Genomic DNA, 18,616 nt, shown 5'->3' with positions numbered 1-18,616 from the left:
CCATTTTGCTTCTGTGTAATGCCTGTAGGGAATTTCAGCAGTGACTTGCACAGTGAAACAGCATCAGTGAATTATTTAAAAGAGGTATAGTCACTTTAGTGTGATTTAATAATTAAAAAATCCTTTTAAAGACAAAGTCAGCTCCACAGAAGGCTGGGTTAAAGAACTGAGAACCTTTGTTAGAGAACTGGTGGCTGTGGCCAGGAGCCCTGAAGTTTATGGATTACCATGACACCTCTGACAGCTACAGGAAGATCCTCTCAAGTGGCTTGAAAGTCTCTGGTGGCTTATTTACCTTCCTATCACTCAGTAAATTCAGATATAAATTATCATTGCACCTTCAGACTGTTAAAACAATACCTCTTTCTTCTTTCCGTCACTCTGTTCCAGATAATTGTTTAATGATGTAAATTAATAACTTGAATCTGTAATTTTAAAATAAGGAAATGCTTATTTAAAAAAAAGAAAAACTTTATTTTTAAAAGGCATTCTATATAAAGGCTTTCTATATAAAATGTGAAATTTTAACTCTTGCTGTGGACATGCACACATATATAGAGTTAGAAAAGCCTTTGGCAAGCAGTTTATTCTCCACATCCATAGATATAAATCCTTGAGAGGACCAGTGTAAATTGGGATGTTAGCTTTGGATTACAAACAGCTTAATTTAGGGAACCACGCAGAGAAAGGTATTGCCTGAGGAGGCGAAAATATTTTATTTCCCTGAGAAAACAAAGTGGTTGCTATGGGACAGAAAATGATCTAATGATGGCTTTCACAGAGACATGTAACTGGACAGAATATTCAAACCACAGTGAGCAAAAATGTTGGTTTTTCCAAGATGAATTTGTGGAAGAATTTTCTTAGTGTAGATCTGGACACTTTCAAGAAAAATGAAGAAGTGGGTATTTTTCCATAGGGTACAATTTAATTGTTTTTTCTTTCTTTCCAGTCCTCCTGCAATATTCTGCAAATGAAATATATTTATTTAATCAAACTGCGTTTAAATACATATGGAGAGAATCCCAGTCCTTTTGAGTGCTGAATGATGATGCTTTGAGGGGTCACCAAGCACAAATAATGTGGGAGGTTTTGTGTGTGTAACAATATAATGAAAAATCTAAGCAATGAATAAAACGAATGAATTTAACTACAATTAAGCACCATGTGATGAGAGGCAGAGAAATGCCAGATCTGTACAGGTAGTTGGTGCTGTAAAAAAAGTACATTTTAGAATGTTTGGGGTTTTTAAAATTGTTTTTAGGCCTGTGCTCCAGTAAAGTTTATCTTTCAGAATTCAATTAAGTGGACCTAGAGAACTCCTCCAGCAGTGAATCCAGAATTCACACATGAGCCATGTTCCCTTTTGTTCCTTGGTCTGGGAATACACACAGCAGTGCTTGCTGGATTTTGCTCTAGCACTAAAGTGCTTTTGTTACTTACATGAATTACTTAGTACTTGTACTCTTCTAAATATTTGAATGTCCTTCCCAGCTTATTAAGGACACTAATTTTTAATGCCTGTAGATTAGTAATGAGTAAGTGCCTTCCTAAAAAAAATTACTCTGTTCTTGAAGGAATCAAGCCCTAAAGTTGTTTTATAATACTTGTTCTCATTCCTTTCATCACTTTATTCCCATACTAGCTTGAGGACCTTAGAGGTCTTTATTATCCAAAGAAATTTCTGCTGTGGTCATGCTTGAAAGTCCCGCTGGCTGTGTGTGCCTTGCATGACTGCATGCAAAAATTGCTGCTTTAGATCATCCTGCTCTTGGCAGGAGTAGCTGAGGATGTCATCCTGCAGTGTGATCAGCCTGCTGGGATCCTCCCGTGTTCCCTGGGAGCTCCTAGCATGTAGTGTCAAGCTAGGTAAGTCTTCCTTCTGCTAGTTAGGAGCTTTTCCTCAGTGTGCTGTGTTTTGGAAAGTTCCTGAAGCCTACTGGAACAGGCACCATTTCCTGTGCCTGTTTGCTCTGGGCACAGTGGTGATTTCTGTCCCTGATGTGTGCCTGTGCCTGTTTGCTCAGAAATACCCATCTGTGATTATCACCTTCAGTATTAAATTGCTGTCTTGTTTTGATATCCTATCTCCTTTTCCATTTATTTCTGGGTTGTTTCAAACTGTTCCCTAAATTTTGTCTCATAGTAAGGCTTAGACTCCTGTTTAACTACTTCAGCCCTCCCCTCACAGTGTCCTTCCTCAGTTCCTTCATTTCTGGAGCAATGGTGTTATTTTCTGCCAGCCTGTTTCCTGAACTTTCTGCTCTTACACTACCTTTGCCTGCAGTTAAATGCTTATGGGGTCTATTTGTCACTGGGAACACAGTCCCTAGACCCTGAGGCTTCTTTTCTCTTCTGCTTTCCTCCTGTGTGTGTTTGCATGTCCTTTCTTTGCAGAGCTCCCCATTAGTGAGGATGTGTTTCTCACCTGGCATTTACAACACCTCACCTGTGTTGGGAGGTTTGTCCTGTCCCTGACTTAGGCATCACCTGCTCTGGGTATGCACTGAAAATGCAGAATACTGAGAGATGTCAGGGTGTAAAAGCCAATAAAATGGTTGTAGTTAGGAGACAGCTGCTTCCCCCTCTCCTTTTTCCTGTAATGGAGAGTGGCAGAAGAGATAAGAAAGATCAATTAGAATTACAAAGGTTTTCCCAGCTGTAATAGTGGATAGCAACAAAATCCCTGACAGTTCTTCCTTTAAGGAACAGAGAACAAGGTCAGGGAGGCTCACTTAGTGAGATTCAAAACCCAAATGCACACTGAGGCAGAGTAAGGTGTTGGTAAAGGGAGAGACCGTGTGGTTTGTTTCTGATGTTGTTTACCACTCAGCAATACCTATTGCAGACAGGACTGTCCACTCCTGGCAGTTAATGACCAGAAAATCTCCTGTAGTCTCTTCCAGCTATCCTACAAAGGTCCATTTCTCTGGGTCTGGAGTAGTCCTGGCTTGTGTCATTCACAGGGTTCTTTATTTCCTGACTGAAATTCCAGTCCCCATTGAGTCCAGAGTAAAAAAACAAATCCCCTTTACTGGGGCTAGAATTTAAACAGCTGTGTCTTTCCTTTATTTATTGCTTAACAACCCACAGAGTAAGAGGTGCCTCTGTCCCAGTGTCAGGACTCTGTGACTCCCTCACTGGATCTTCAGAGCCTTTCCTTTTCATAGTCTCCTACATAAATGTAAATCACTGCTTACTCCTGCATCTTCACTATTTCCTGCATTGCTTTTGGCTGGTTTGATTAATCCTTGAAGTGGTGCCTGGTGCTCAGACCCTGAGTCAGGTTTCAGGGCTTGCACCTCCCTCCCTCGTGCAGCACACTCTGTCTCCCGTGTGCTGCTGACATTCCCTGAGTCATGGAGCAGTGGCATTCCCGAGCAGCTGACAGCAGCAACCCATCTTCATTTGCTCCTCTGGAACCTCCTCCAGATTATAGCTCCCAGATTTGCTGGGAATCACTGGAGTTTTGGTGTATTTTCTTCCTGTCTTTCAGTCCTTCCACCTCCACTTGTACTTTATTTCTTGATCTCAGATGTGTCCTGTGAGGCCTATTTATTTCTTCTCCTTTTCTGCTAATAATACCTTTGATGTTCCTTCCCAACATAAAGTGAAGCATGGTCCTAGCCAGGGGGTCTTAGGGTGAGTCATCTCTAAATTTCTTGCCAAATTCTTGGCCAGGAAAGATATCTTAAAATTCCATGGAAAATTTACTTGAGGGGATTCTATAGAAGTTTTCCTCAGCTTTTAAATTTTTATACTGTTTTACCACCCTCCACCCATCATCACCCAGCTGAGAGAATGACTTTAGGCTTTTCCTGACCCCCACTGGGAACTTGACACAGGGAATGAGAATAATCTCTGTGTTTCTGTCCCCTGCTGTAACAGAGGTGTCCTGGATTCTCTGGTCACCTCTCTGTTTGTAGCAGTGGCTCCTCAGAAGACAAAGCTGATCAGAATTCCTGCAGGATTGTTCCTAGAGAAACCCTCTGGTGTCTGCTGGTGGAGCTGAGGGCTGGCTATTTCCTTTGGTTTAGGGCTCTAGCAAACAAAAAATATTGCAAGTGATTTGAATTCACTCCTCAGCTGAAGCTTCCTAATGTAGTATCTGAAATGCATATTTGATGTCACCCTGTTTTATGTTTTCTGTCTTATCCACTTTTTCCTCTGGATACACAGTGTATTCTTCATGCACTTATTTTTGTTTATAAAGATATGTGGTTTTGTTCCTGAAACATTTAATGCCTGAATTGTGCCCTTGAATTTGTGAGTGCAGTCATCATCTTAAATTAGGTGTGCTTCTGTAGATGGCCACAGACTGGATCCTAGGTGGCTGATGCCAAATGATCCTTCCTTCAGTGGAAGTGCTGCTGGACACATGGAATAGTCACACAGATGTCACCAGTGTACAGGTGACACCAAAGTGAGAATGATTCCTCTCCTAAACACAAATTCTGCAGCTACTCAGAGCCATCAAGAATCTGCATCTGGGATGCCATGACTTAGTAGAGGGCAACACAATGCAGTTCCCATATTCATACAATTCCTCTCCTTTCTCTGATCCCATTCTTTTTAAGGGATGTGCATTAGCACTATTTGCATCAGTTCTTGTCCGGAAGAAAACAGAGTTATTTTGAAACTTGAACACGGAAGTCAAATTTCATTGTAGTAGTCATGATGTCCGGGGGTGGGACTGCCAAATAATATCCAGAACTCTTCTCTCTTCATACTAATGTCTTGGATGTCAGCCATGCATTTTCCACTGAATTAATGAACATCAGATTTATGCCAGGAACATAAGAATAGATGACACTGCTTCTGAAATAGTTTATTCATAAAATTACTTTTTGATGATGGTTTTAAAGCCTGCACCTTCTTTATTCTTTCAACTGATCTTATTTACCTGCTCTGACTTACTAACCTATTTAACAACAGCCCTTTTTTGTTTTCTTGTTACATAAAATCTAAACCCAGCTGCCAGTGCGAAACTTAATCTGCTGGAAGCATCAAGAAACAGGATGGGAAAAGAAATCTTTCCTCAACATTTTCAAATATCGTAAAACACATGTGATGATGTCTTGAAGCAGAAGTAGGGAGAGTATTGTGACATCACTTAAATCATTAATCCACCTCAGAACCCCTTCAGTGAGCAAGCTTTCCTTTCTCAATGGGATTCAGCACTGAGAACATTATAAATGCTGCAGACACCTACATATTTGTACAGAGATAACCCCCTGCCTCAGCGGATGCAGGCTTTTTTTATCCTGTCTTAGTGGTACCAGCATGATTCATTAGCAGTTATTTTTGAGATGAAGAAATGTAGGCTACTAATACAATTTAAAATACTGTTATTTTAATGAATAAGTCAGCAATGTTTTAGTTTCTATTTAACACCAAATGTCTAAATGGAGCTAAGGATAGCAAGACAATTATCAGCTTAAATTATTGGGTTTTATCTTTTAAAGATCCTGCTTAATAACATGACTTTGGATAGAGCTTGCAATCCCCTATTTAGGAGAGAAGATATTTTGGTGGGGTGAATGGTTGTGTATCTCCCATCTTTAGCAGAAAAGACAACTGGAAGTTTGTAGTGGGAGACTATCTGCTCAGGTAACCCAAATGTGCCTTTTCTCAGAAGTGTCAGTGTGAATTACTTGGTTCTTAGGTCCATTTTGGAATTGAGATGATGAGAATAAGAGCAGAGGAGTAATTCTTGAAAGTCACTTAGGTAAGAGGGGAATAACTGTGCTGAGGATAATGTGGGGTGCCATAATGACAGGTCTCACTAGCTCCACATTTGAAAATCTACAATCACAGAAATGCTTTTTGCTTTCTACACCCACAACCCCCACCAGGATTCTCTCCCTAAATTCTCTTCTCACTTCTTGCAGATTCCTGGGCTTCAAGGAGGCTGCAGAGTCAATAATTCAGTTCTCTTGGTGCTTAGTTTCTGGCTTACCAATGCTTCTGCCAGGATAAAAATGGGCTCTGCTGTAAAATGAGAATGAAAGTGGCAATGCAGGTTTTTGTCATTAAATACATCATAAAGTGGCAGTACCTGTGGGAAGCCAGCCAGCAGAGGGAAAAGCTCCCAAAGTTTCAGTTCCTTTGCTGACAGCTCAAGCCCAGCTCAGTCTCCTCAGTAAAATGCTGTATTCCTTACTCCATGGAAGGATTCCCCCCAAAGTGCAATAAACCAGTAAAAATTTATAGTAATGTTGTATTTACTGCTTGATCGTTCCCTTCTCTCTTCACAATTAAACTTTGGCTTATTTCCACTCTTGTTAATGCATTTAAATGTTGCAACCTCCCATGAATCTTCCTCTTCTAGTTGCTGTTTTCTTGTGTCCAGCTCCTCTTCTATCCCCATCCTTTTGTCTTGGTTGCCAACTTTATGTAACTTTGCCATGATGTGGTATCTTCTAGAAATTCTCTCTCCTGGCCTGCTCTTATATGCCATTTATTTCCTGTTGGATCTGGGTGGCAGGAAGATTGTCCTTAGTGAATTGGTGAGGGAAGCAGTGAAAGGCAACTGTAGCAATGAGAAGAAGGGGAAATGAGATTGAAAAATGGCAGTCAAGCACACCAGGACTTAAGAGCTGGAGAAGAAGAAGGAGCTGGAGCTAAAAGAAAATATTATGAATTTCTTTCTTTGCTGTTTTCTTACCCTACCTGCCTTGGCACACTCACACTCATGCATGAACTTTAACATCTGACCAGTTATATATTTTGAAACCTCTACAAGAGTCCAATCTTTTTTTTTTTGTTCCATTGAGAGCAATATACACTTTTCAGTTATGAAAATGGTGTTATTCTAAATAAAACTGACATGATCCACCAACACTTTTGGAAGCACAGATGCTTTGTCCCACTATTTACTAAAGAGGTTCACACTTAGATTAAAGCAGTGAAATCAAATCACTGAATAAAGCCTGGAACAACATAATGATTTAAGGAATTCATGCAGAGCTTCTGGTAGGAAGAAAGTTACACCAAGGCAAAATTAGATTGTTTTCTGTACAACACCAGGACATGGATGCGTGGTGCAGCCCAATATTGGTGCAGATAATTTGCTCAGCATCTTGTGTAGTTGCATTTGTCCTTGTTCTCCTCTGTGACATTGGGCTGCAGCCACAAATTCAGATGCTGCATCCGAGGCCCATGAGTGTCAGATTTAGGGGAAGAGTCTTTGTTACAGGAGCCACCAGCCATGAAACTCTCTCTGAATGACATGGCTTTGTTATTTTTTTTCCCCAGCATAAACTACTTGGGTTGGGATATGCACAGCCCCCGGATGTTAAGTGATATTTTTTCCCAACTCAATGTATACATAATGCCAGGAATGAAATTAATTTGTTGTGTACTTCAGTCCTTCCGAGTGATGCTGCATCAGGACAAGATTTCTCAGTGTGTTATTAGTGGGGAAAATTGCACCATCCTTTCACCAGCTTTTTTAGAGAGCATAAGAATTTGTAGTGGGATATAATTATATTTCATTCCTATTTTCTCTCTTCTTGTTGGAAGTAAAAGAATGCAGCTTCAGGGGTTCACAACTGACTGCTTTCAGTTCAAGTTGATTGTCTGAGCTAAATGGATCCTTCTGTCCAAATACTCTGCAAGTTGTTCATCTATTGCTTCAAGGACACTTGTAAGGAGCTGGTTACTCAGAGTTTGCTGCCGTGTAAAGATGAACCACTCTGGAGGAGTTCTATTTGCTGATGAAAAACACACTTTGAAATAAGCCCAGTTCATATTTAAAGAAATCAATTACGACAAGTAGTTTTGTGTTTTATTGACTGCAAATCACCTATTGCCTTTTTCTGAAAGAGTTCACAAAAACTATTTACTTTTTAAAAGATTCTATTTTTCCTTGTCTTCATGGCCAGTAGAGAAAACTCTTTGTTATCAGAGTGCAAAAATATTTATTGAAGTTATTTGTATTATTCAGAGTAAGAGTGGATGTTACTTTCAACGCAAACAGAAATTATAGAAATGCGGGGCTGTGAGTGCTCTGGGAGCATAAAATCTTGAGAAAGCCTTGTCAGAGCTGGTCTTCCCATTCCAGGGAGAATGTTCTCCAGAACTACAGAAAATACATGGCTTTATTTGGATAAGTTGCTTCTTTTATAGCAATATACCTGTTAGAATGAAAGCCAGCCAGCCATATTTTATTCAGATTGGCTGCTTGCTTCCACATTGCTGATAGATTTCAATCTTGTTTTTGAATTCCCCTTCAGCTATCAGAGCTTTCTGTCACTGCTTTTGCTTTTCTCTCTCTCTTCAAGCTGCTACTTGCAAGACTTTTCCTTCATTATTGGCCATTGTTTCCTCCCCGATTCCAGTCTTTCCCAGAGAATTGGAGGGTTTCATTTCCCCACCTTTTAACCTTCTATTGTTCACATCTCTCTGCACCCCTGACCCAGATTCCTCACACAAAGCCATCTCTCATCCTTGGGGACAGAGGTTTTATCTCTATTCTCAGGTAAATTCTGATCTATGTATCTGTATTGCCTCAGGCAGAGCTTCAGATATTTGCAAGTATTGCCACATTGAGCCTGGTAATTTTTCTTTTTGAATCTTATTCAAACTCTTCTGGATCATAATTTCTCCACTTAGTACCTTCCAACCTCTCAGAGAGATGTCAGACATTTGCTCTGACATGTAGCAAGTTTTGAAGCAATACTTAGCAATTTTTGAATGTAATCTAACAAGAAGATCCTCTGTCTCTCCTTGATGTGTGAGCATCTGCAAGTAAAGCCCTGAGGTGAACTGGTTTCCCTTCTCAGGCACATTCAGCTTTTTGAGTGCTTTCCTTGCATTGCTGCTGTAATCTTAGTGAGGGATAATTTATAATCAACTGAATATGGCAAAAAAAAAAGAAAAAGAAAAAGAAAAAAAGGATTGATTTTCACTTCCTGTGATTTTTAATGTAATTTATATGTGGCAACTGTGGATTCATCAACTTTTAAATTAATTTGGGTTGTGCCATCAAACACATACACCTCCTATGCTTTGTTATTAAAATGACTAAAGTGTTTTCTGCAGAATTCTGTGGCCAGATCTCTCCACCAAGCAAGAAATTGCCTGTGATTAAGCCATCCCCAGAGCTGTGCCTGAGCCCAGAGCCTTTCCAAGTCCTTGTTGTTGGTTTTCCAGGAAGTTCTGGGCAGGTTCTGGGTTCCTTGGCCCTTGTCACAGCGAGCACAGCCTGGAGCGGCGGTGCCGGGTGATGGAAGGGGTGTCTGGCACATGGCTGTGCAGCTCCCACTGCTATTTTTTGCTTTTTTTTCTAATTGATAACTCCTGCCATCTGTTCCTGAGCCATCCCTCTGCTGTCCTCTCCTACTCACAGTCTCCTGCCCCTGTTCTACCCCTGAGCTCAGGCTGAGTGCCCCAAGGCTGCTGCCAAGAGCTGGTTGATACCATGGGTAGCTGGGTGCTAAGATGCTGCTGACAGAGATATAACAGCAGGTCAGCCCAGGCTGGGCTCTCCCAGCAGCATTTCAGTGGGCTCAGATGCTTCTCTCTCTGTGCTGCTTTAACTGCAGCTCCCTGAGAAAGCTCCACAGATTTTTTATTCAGAAAAAATTAACAAAAACCCCAAGCACTTCGCTTTATAAAATCGGTTCAGTTGTTGCTCTGAGGTGGAGTCCTTCTGAATCTGTCACCCCTGCCTGGGTTCATGACCACCTTCTGGCTTTCTGGAATAAGTCAGTCATCTAGAAGCACTGTAGCAGCCTAGGTTGGGTGGTTTTTTTCCTCCCCAAGAGCCTTTATGTTCTTTACAGTCTATATTTGAATCTCTCTTTTCTTGTCTAACTCCCCATTTGGTGGCTTAGCATACGGGAAGCCTGTTTTATGGTGCAGAGAAATGCATTTCTATATGCTAAGGACTGAATTTTTAACAAGAACCTACATGTATGTACCAGCTAGAGGGATTTTTCTGACAGGAGCTCCAAAATGGACAAAATCAGGAAAGAATAAATCATGGCAATCACAGCTGTGGTTGACCATTATCTAAGAAGCCTTGGACCCTAAAGGTGTGTTGGAGAGATGATTAAATAAGACATTGGGCATCTAAGTACCTAAAAATAGATCCTCAAGAGTGTGTAAGGCACTGATTTTCCATAGATTTCTAATGGGGGTTATGGATTTAAACACCCATAAAAACTGGTGTTAGAAATGCACAAGAAAGGTTCATCAAAATTAACCTGAGAATGTTTAGTTTCTGTTTAAGGTGGCTTTTTTCTTTCAGAGTCATGGACATGCAGAGCTCCCACACGTTTTTCTGAGCACCTACCAAAGGAGCAGGGAAATGAGGGTTTACCTCACCTCTGTTTGGAAGGTTCCTCATGATTTTTAGATTAAGGATGCTAATGGCTTGTGGGTTATATAATGCTTGGGTATGGGCACAGTCAAATTATTAAGTTTTTGTCCTGAGGTGATAATACCGAGGCTACAGTTGTGAGGCAGAAATCTTTCAGGAAGGAGTGGAAGCTGCTGGAATATTTTCTTTTTTAATTTGCCAGCACCGCAGAATTTGGGACTTCTGTTAAAATAAACAAATTCTAATATGCTATTAGTGAAAATGAGAGAAGCTCAAAAACTGCAGCTGCAAGTGTTCACTGACTTCCTTGATTGTCACATTTTCCATTGTACAATAGTGGTTATTGCAGGAGGCTCTGCCATGTAGGAAGAAATTGCATTTCCCACGTTGGGGAAAAGACAGACAGTTAAATGGAATAAAATGATCACTCATCAGGTGATCTCTCTGATGGTGTAGGTCTGAAAGAGTTCCCACCATTTCCACAAAATTTAATAATTTCAAGTGACTTTCATATTTTGGATGTTTTTATAACACTGATTAGAAACCTCCAGATGATGAAATGTTACAGCTCTGGCGAGAATCTAATAAAAATCCCCCCTGGGATTGATTTTGATTGACTACAGTTGCCTGTCTGTTTTTATTTTACTGTATATGAACAGACAGGAATGAGCAGGATTGAGTTAACCCTTCCCTGGCCTAATTTCTGTCCTTGGGGGCCTGGGCTGTCACTGCTTTCCACCCAGAGAAAGGAAAAAGCAGTTTAAGGGTTCCATTAACACTCCTAGTTCCTTTGTGTTTTGCAGCCCCAAATATAATCAGGGGATTGGATGAAGATATTAGAAAATGGAACCCACACAGGGTTATAATTCAAATTAGTGGCACAGCCCTGGTGGAGCAGTTCTTGTTCTGGAAATTATATTGATTCTTCTGTGGAGCTAATTAATGCACATATTTATAAGTTAATGAATTAAAGTTCAAAGTTATTCTTTAGGAAGCCTTGCATCTATTAGAAGTCATGAAGAAGGTTTTTTTCCTGTCAAATAAAAATGTTTAATCCTGCACATGTGCTATGTCCTTTTCCTCTGGTAAGAGTTCCACCTGCTAAGGATAGTTGCTTTCAAAAATAAATTAAACCAAATGTAAAATTATATTAGGGAGATATTATTTTCTTTGTAAATTAAACACTGTGATGTTAAATTAAGTTTAAACTGTTAAATTTATTTATGCTTAATAATTCTTTTCAGTTCCATGTTAACTGTGAGATCACTATGCACACAGATATTAAATCCATTTAGGTAATTTATTTTCTATCTTTCTTGAAGCAGTTTTCTCAGTAAAAACCCCTTGATTTTCCAAATAGATGTATTAGTGATGAGTGAAGAAGCCTGAAATAGAATAAATATTTATTACCTGTTATATAGTTTATATTACTAAAAGGCAATTTTTTAATGTAGTTTGCTCTTTTTTATTAGACCATGAATTTCTTATCCTTTGGAATCTTTGCATCATAGGTTTAAGTAGATCTGCTTAAAATTTTTGTGATTTTTAGCACCTCCCCCTCCTTCCTATATGCCTGTTTCAGTTATCTGCTCTTCCTCTGGAAGTATGTTTGCACTGCCAAGCACAGTCATCCCTGGGTTTCTTTTTCATTCAGAATTAAGACTTTCCAAACTTCTCTGGTTATATCTTGTATTTCCTGGCATCTGCATTGAAGTTACCAAACGAGCTTCGTCGATTTTTTTTTGGTGTTCTTACTCTGAAGTAAGAATACTCGTGCTCTGAAGTCCAAAAAGAAATTCTGTTTTATTCCAGAGCGATGGAAGGGGAGGGGAGAATAATTGTGCTTGTATCATCCCCTCTGTTTGAAACTGGAATACAGCAAAATCATTCCTTCTGTTTCAAACTGGAATATAGGTGAGAGATTCTATGTAGTGGCAGGTCTGGCTCCATCCTTAACGTGGTCATTGTGTGAAGCTTGGGATGATTGGTGCTTCTCCTCAGATTGGTCCTTTGGAATAAATAAATAAATAAATAAATAAATAAATAGGGGAAAGGGAATAAATGGCAAAAAGTGAAGAGCAGAGGGGGAAATCGATGGGGGAAAAGAAATAGTGAAAAGGAAATAGATAGGGAAAAGGAAATGAATAGCAAAAAGTGAGTAAACAGCAACAAACACGTAAATAGCAACAAGCGAATAAACAGTGGGATGCTCTGAGCACCGAGAGGCAGCTGTGCAAGCTGAGAGCCAAGGGCAGGTCCCCGGCAGCTCCCAGCCCTGGCCGGCTCTCCCGTGCCCAGCCGCAGCTGCCCCAGCCCCTCTCCCGCCTGGGCAGGGCAATGGGGGAATGTTGCCCCGCAGCTCCGGTCGGTGCCGGGAGCGGGAGCCGCGTCTGCTCTGCGGGGCTGTGGCGGCGGCAGGTTCACATGACTAATGCTGCGAGAGATAGCGGGAGCGCTTTTCTTTTTTTTTTTTTTTTTTTTTTGAGCAGCTCCAGTCTGTGCACAGTTGGCTCCCAGCTGACAGACAGAATGTGGGGTGGGCTTTGTCACCAGAACGCTGGGTACTGCATGCCCAGCTATGCTCGCAATTCCACAGTGCCCAGAAACCTGCTGCTTATGTCAGGGTGCAGCCAGCCTGAACACATAGAAATTGGGTAGCTTGATTGTTGGTGTTTTTTTTTTTCAAATATTATTATTTTTTATTTTTTTTAATCTTTTTTTTGCCTCTTTCTTGCCTGCAAAGGTTATATAATGAGGGGATTGCTGCTAAAGTAAAAAGGGAAAATGAAGTCTTTGTTAAATGCCTTCACAAAGAAAGAAGGTAAGCGATGAAAGCAGAACACTTTGATGTTTCAGACTGGTGTTTTCTTGTGTACATTTAATATGATGAGCTTAGTGACTCTATAATTAATCAATTCCTGCGATTTCTTTCTCAACATTATTTGATGTTAGTCCGTTTAGGCAAGTGGTTATTAAAGCTGGATGTGACTTTATTCCTTTTAGGATTTTCTCTAAAGAATCAAGTAGTTATAAAAATGTTTTTGTTCCCTAAGAAATGCATTTGGAGACATGGAAGGATTTTCCTAGGTGAATTTTGTCAGTGAATGGTGCTGAATTGCACCTTCAGATGTATGAAGTGCCAGGAATAGAATTCAGAGAGCTGGAGGAAGGATTATGTGGTACTTTCAAGTATGCTTTTAGGGATGATAAATTTAAACTTTTGGGGCATGGAATTGGTTCAGGCATTTTCATGTCATTTTATATTAAGTGTTTTTCCCAAACAAGTTTTGCCACAGTTATTCTTGCAGTTCTGAAACGTGGTGAAATATTAGGGGAAAGCAAAGTCCAACAGGGACTAGAGCATGGACATTTGCATTTCATCATTTTTTGTTGTAGTTCTGTTTTTTAATTGTGAAAATAATATAAATAATGCCGATAAGAAGTAGCTAAAAAAATACCCACCCACTTACAGTTTGCAGATTGCTGAGGAAAAGAAACAGTTGGGTGGAATATTAATCACTTCAGGCACAGAAATGCTTATTTTTAACTCTTTCTATAAAAGATTTGTGTTAGACACGCATCAATTGGTGTAATTAGTTGTCCCCTTCCCTGTTTATTTCCTGTAGTAAAGGCTAATTTTGCTCGTAGTTCTCTCCTCAAGAATAGAGCATTAATAGCAAAACAAAAGCTAAACTCTTAAATGGGCTTGTAAAATGCTCCTGAGGTGTGTAAGGGAAGAAGATTTCCTTTCCTCTGGTGCCTGAGGGTGGCTTCTCCAATCTGTCAGTACAGATGTGTCCTGCAGCTCTGTGTCCGTGCTGTCACCGTGCCCTGGCACCCTGTCCTTGTCCTCCCTCCCCCTGCCACCAGCAGAGACTCCACAATCCTCTCCAGAGTCCCAGTAAACACCCCCAAACGCTGGCAGGATTTTGTTTTCTCAGCCTGTGGCTAGAAGGGCTGGGCAGGCTGCTGTCAGCTTAATGAGAAATTGAAATTTAAAGGTCAGACCCAATTTTTACTGAATCCAAGGCAAACTTTGGTGAGCTGGGGGAACAGCATTGGAGCTTTTGGTAGCAAACCTGAGTGTGCCAAATATCCCCTGTACTCAGTTTGTGTGTTTTCCCCTTGACTGAATTATGCTTTGTTGTACCTGGGAAAGATCCCCACCTTCAATGAAGTGCTTTCTGGAGCTGTATTTCAAATGTTGAAAATAAAAGGAATGTAGAAATGTCGCATCTCTGCCCCACACATCAACCTAAGGGTCTGTATGTGCCAGTTTTGGAGATAAATGCTGTGAGTTTGCTGGAAGTTAGCACTAACTGGGGCTTTCACTGTGACACCTGAAGCACCAAGGTGCTCTCATGACACCCTCGGCTGCTTTGAAACCTTAAAGAAATATGGAATGGGAAAAAACTTGAAATGTCAGGAAGATTATCCAGAGTTTCTTCTAGTTTCCAGCATAAGCTTTGAACTTGTGTGCTGTCTCCCATTCAAAGATTTTAAAGGCTATTTCCCTTATTTCAAAGGAAGCATGGGAATGAATTGAAGCCCTTTCTGTGCATGCTGTTCCCGTGTTTGGTTGTTCAGAGGTTGTTGAGTTGTTTACTAGAGGAAGTTTCAGCTCACTGGAAATACAAAGGATGTTATTGTAAAATATTCAGAATTGTAATTGATAAACTGTAATCATAAACTGACTCTGGTGAAAATGATACAAACCATTCTTTTACTCGCAGTTCCATCTCTATTTTATGCTATAAATATGCTCTCAGTTTTGCACTGAAACCTTAAATTTTGCTTTGTTCTCAATTAAAGGCTCTATTTCAAGGCAGGACAGATTGATTCCTATCTATATTCATATTTATGTGAATTTATTTACTTGCACAGTATGACAGACATTCTTATTCTGGTTTTTTGTGTGGTTTTGAAGGGTATTGAATGAATAGACATTTCTGGCTCTTTATAAATGGCACTTACTGGCACTTTAGACATAAAGAATGATATTTTGTGGGTCTTCTTTCCCAATTTACATATGATTTTTTTCTTTGAGAATTACAACAGCTCAGTGAAGCCCTCAGGATAGTGCCTGGCTGCATTTTGTTAGTTCTGCCACTGTGACTTTTTGGATGTAAATCTGTGCACTTTGGCTCAGATCCTGTGACCCCGCGAGCTCCACTGAGAGAAATTAATGAGGGCAGTTGCAATAATGGGGATCAAGGCCAGCATGAGGTTTTGGGGTCAATTCCTTTATGACAGGGCAGGAAATGCTATCCCATCTGCTGATAACTGGTTGCTTTTTTATGAGGGAATTTGCCTTCTAAGTTGCACTTGGGACAAACTGACCCACCGGAGTGGGAAAAGGAGATGTGGAAGATGGTGTAAATGCTTGTGTGAACCAGGAGCACACGTGGAGGGCTGGACCCTCTGCTCTGAGTGAGATTTGTGTCGCCCTTGCTTTGTTTTGTGTTGTGGCTCTTCCATTAAGGAGTTTCTTGGAGCTTTTGGATATCCTGGTGTTCCCCCAGGGACGTGGCACGTGATGGAGCCAGTGTATTACCCTGGGGTGATATGCTCTATATACCATAGTAATGGATGTGGTAGGAATGCCAGGATTAGAAAGAGGGGAATGCCTGGGGATTGCAGCAGTGTAATAGAGTTCTGCCAGGACAGCAAGCTGTGTCCTCGATTTTTAACCTGCAAGATGGGGATAAGGTGACTGTTCACAGATTTCAGGTTAGGCCTGAACTTGAACTTAGGCCTGGAACAGTTTGAGTACCAGCTGGGGGATGGAAACTGCAAGTCCATGCAGCAGGAATTCTGCTAGGCAGCCCTGTTGTGTGCCTTTCTGACTGAATGTGACAACACAGCAGGGAAATAAACTTTCTGAGCCTCAAACTTGGCAATAATGAGGTGTTTCCCATTTCCTAGAGCACAGTTCAGAGTGCTCAGCAGGCTCAGGGCACTGGTGTTGCCTCACCATGTATTCAAGCCATCAAACAGGTTCATGTTGCTCTGTTGTTTTTGATTTAATGATGTTCTAAGGATAATTTGATCAGCTCTGCTGGCAAGGTGGAGTTTCTGTCTCTGCAGAAGAAATAATGCCATATGTTGCATGTGGTGGTAAACACACACAAATGTGAAATCATCTGAGCTCACCCTCCATGTCTCTCTTTGCACAGTGCCCTTTAGGGAGGCTCCCACCTACTCCAACAGGAGGAGGAGGCCTCCCAGCACCTTGGCAGCCCCCCGGATCCTGCTCCGCTCCAACAGCGACAACAACCTGAACATCAACAACCTCCCCGAGTGGTCAGCCTCCTCCTCTGCCTCTTCACACCGCAGCCTTTCCCCTCACCTGCTCCAACAGATGCAGAATAATCCCAATGGAACTGTAAAAACTGTGGGGAGTTACACTCCGTCCTCCCGGAGCCGCTCGCCGTCCCTCAACAGGCTGGGAGAGGATGCCAAGAGGCAGCAGCACAGGCACATCAGGTGAGCTCTGGCTGTTTCACAGTATGAGGTACCCCTAAAGGCAAAGGCACCATGCTGGCTTGCCACATTCCTTTATGTTATTTGCACTCTCCAGAATGTATAGTTATTCATTCTCAGCACAGTGGACCGTGCCCAAGTGTAAATATTTTAAGTGGAAGCCCCAAAGCCAGCTGTTTCCTCACAGAGCTCCAGCAGCCAGACAGACTTTCAAGTTCAGCAGTGACTTAACACACTTTGCACTTCCAGCTCAAGGTGCTGGCTCTGCACATCCTCCCATAGTTGAACTAAGGATTGTCTATAACAGTGAAGCAAACTGTTCCTGGGATAACTGGTCCCTTCCCAGAACTGTTGGTCATGCCTGGAACCTGTGTTGGAGCTGCTCATGGCTGATGGAGCAGAGGCTGTTTAGGTTCTCTCTTCTGTAGGTGTATGCTGAACCAAAGAGTGAAATAGAAGGAGTAATGTGTTCTAGCAGGCATTCTGGGCAAATATCCTGCAGCTCTGTCCCACTGGAGAGCAAATCCCGACTAATTAGAGTCATGCAGGTTTTGTAAGCCATGGAAAAAGTGGAGGGCTGAGTTTTGATCACTTATGGGGGCTGCAGCTTTGAAAAGGCACTGCCCTGGACTCAGGAACTCCTGCCAAATGTGAAAGAGATGGAGCTGCACCAGGACAAAGAGTTAAAACGCTGTAAAAAGGCTGGGAGGCATCAGAGATGAGAGCTGCTGGAGAGAACCAGAGCTCACACATGTTGGCCAAACACTCCTCATTTGAAAATCAGGCTTTGTCTGTCCTGTTTCCTAATATATGTGTGTGTATATATATATATGTCTGCTGTTCAGAGTAGAAAAGGAACTGGGCATTGTCAAGAAATGCAGCTGTTGGTTTCTCTCTGCTGTTTGTAGGTGTAAGGGATGTTCAGTGGAGTTTTCAAGTCAGTAAAACAAAATGTTATGCAGCTGACACTGCCTCTGTTACCCTGCCTGTTCCTCTGCTCTCCCTGGCCAAACTGCCAGGCACTGTTTGTGATGGAAACAATACTGCTGGGCAGGGGGGATCTGGTGAATTGTGAGACAGAGTTGTCTGGCATGTAAGAAGGAGTGAAATTAAAGGGAAGAGGATGCAGATTCCATATGCCAGTGGTTTCATGCAGCAAAGCAAGCTCATCTTGCTTTGTTGTATGTTACAATAATGGCAAAAGCTCATTTGGGTATAAATTGGGTGGCATTTCCTCACAGAGCCCAGTAACAGCTCAAGATTAGTCTGTAATGAGGCTTCAACTGGATGATGAGTTAAGTGAAGAGACTATGAGGTTCTGTTCAGAGAATGACTGTTCTTCTGTTCCTCTGGATTCTGCTGATGTCAGCAGGGAGGGAGGTTCTACCTTAGAGTCAATGATTATTTTAGCTGATTGGATAAAAATCCATTTTCATCAATATTCCTGGGATAACATGCTTTAAATTCTAGAAGTATAAACAATCCTTTGAGCTGGGGGTAACAATTAGAAATTCTTTTTGATTAAGCAAACATTTACTTGCTTTGACTCTGTTCAACCACTTTCCTCTTCCCTTTCTGAAAAGTAGCTCAGGTGACAATGGGAACAGATTTAATCCCTGAGAGTTTGTGGATATAAAATTTTGGTCTTTCTCTTAGTGCATCAGCATCACAACTGCTGAAGCTGCTACCCAGCTGCAGAGTTCCTTCTGTGCCCGCAAAACTTGTTTCAGAGAAGTCCAGAGTACGTACAAGTACCGAGAAGAGAGCTGGAGGCTCTATAAATTTAAAGACAACTAGATGGATTTA

General features: G+C 41.3%; 1 protein-coding gene across 1 annotated transcript in view; it reads left to right on the top strand.

Moving 5' to 3' along the window:
- Positions 1 to 18,616, top strand: part of SHANK2 (SH3 and multiple ankyrin repeat domains 2) — a 260,064-nt gene that overhangs the window by 64,990 nt on the left and 176,458 nt on the right. The window contains exon 12 of the mRNA XM_059474299.1: positions 16,504 to 16,813. Coding sequence (XP_059330282.1) covers positions 16,504 to 16,813 — 310 coding nt within the window. The remainder of the gene's footprint in view (positions 1 to 16,503; positions 16,814 to 18,616) is intronic.

The sequence above is a fragment of the Ammospiza nelsoni genome, chromosome 6 (genome assembly GCF_027579445.1).
Source record: "Ammospiza nelsoni isolate bAmmNel1 chromosome 6, bAmmNel1.pri, whole genome shotgun sequence".
Taxonomy (NCBI): domain Eukaryota; kingdom Metazoa; phylum Chordata; class Aves; order Passeriformes; family Passerellidae; genus Ammospiza; species Ammospiza nelsoni.
Note: the sequence above shows the minus strand (reverse complement) of the source record. Positions and strands in the feature narration are given on the sequence as shown.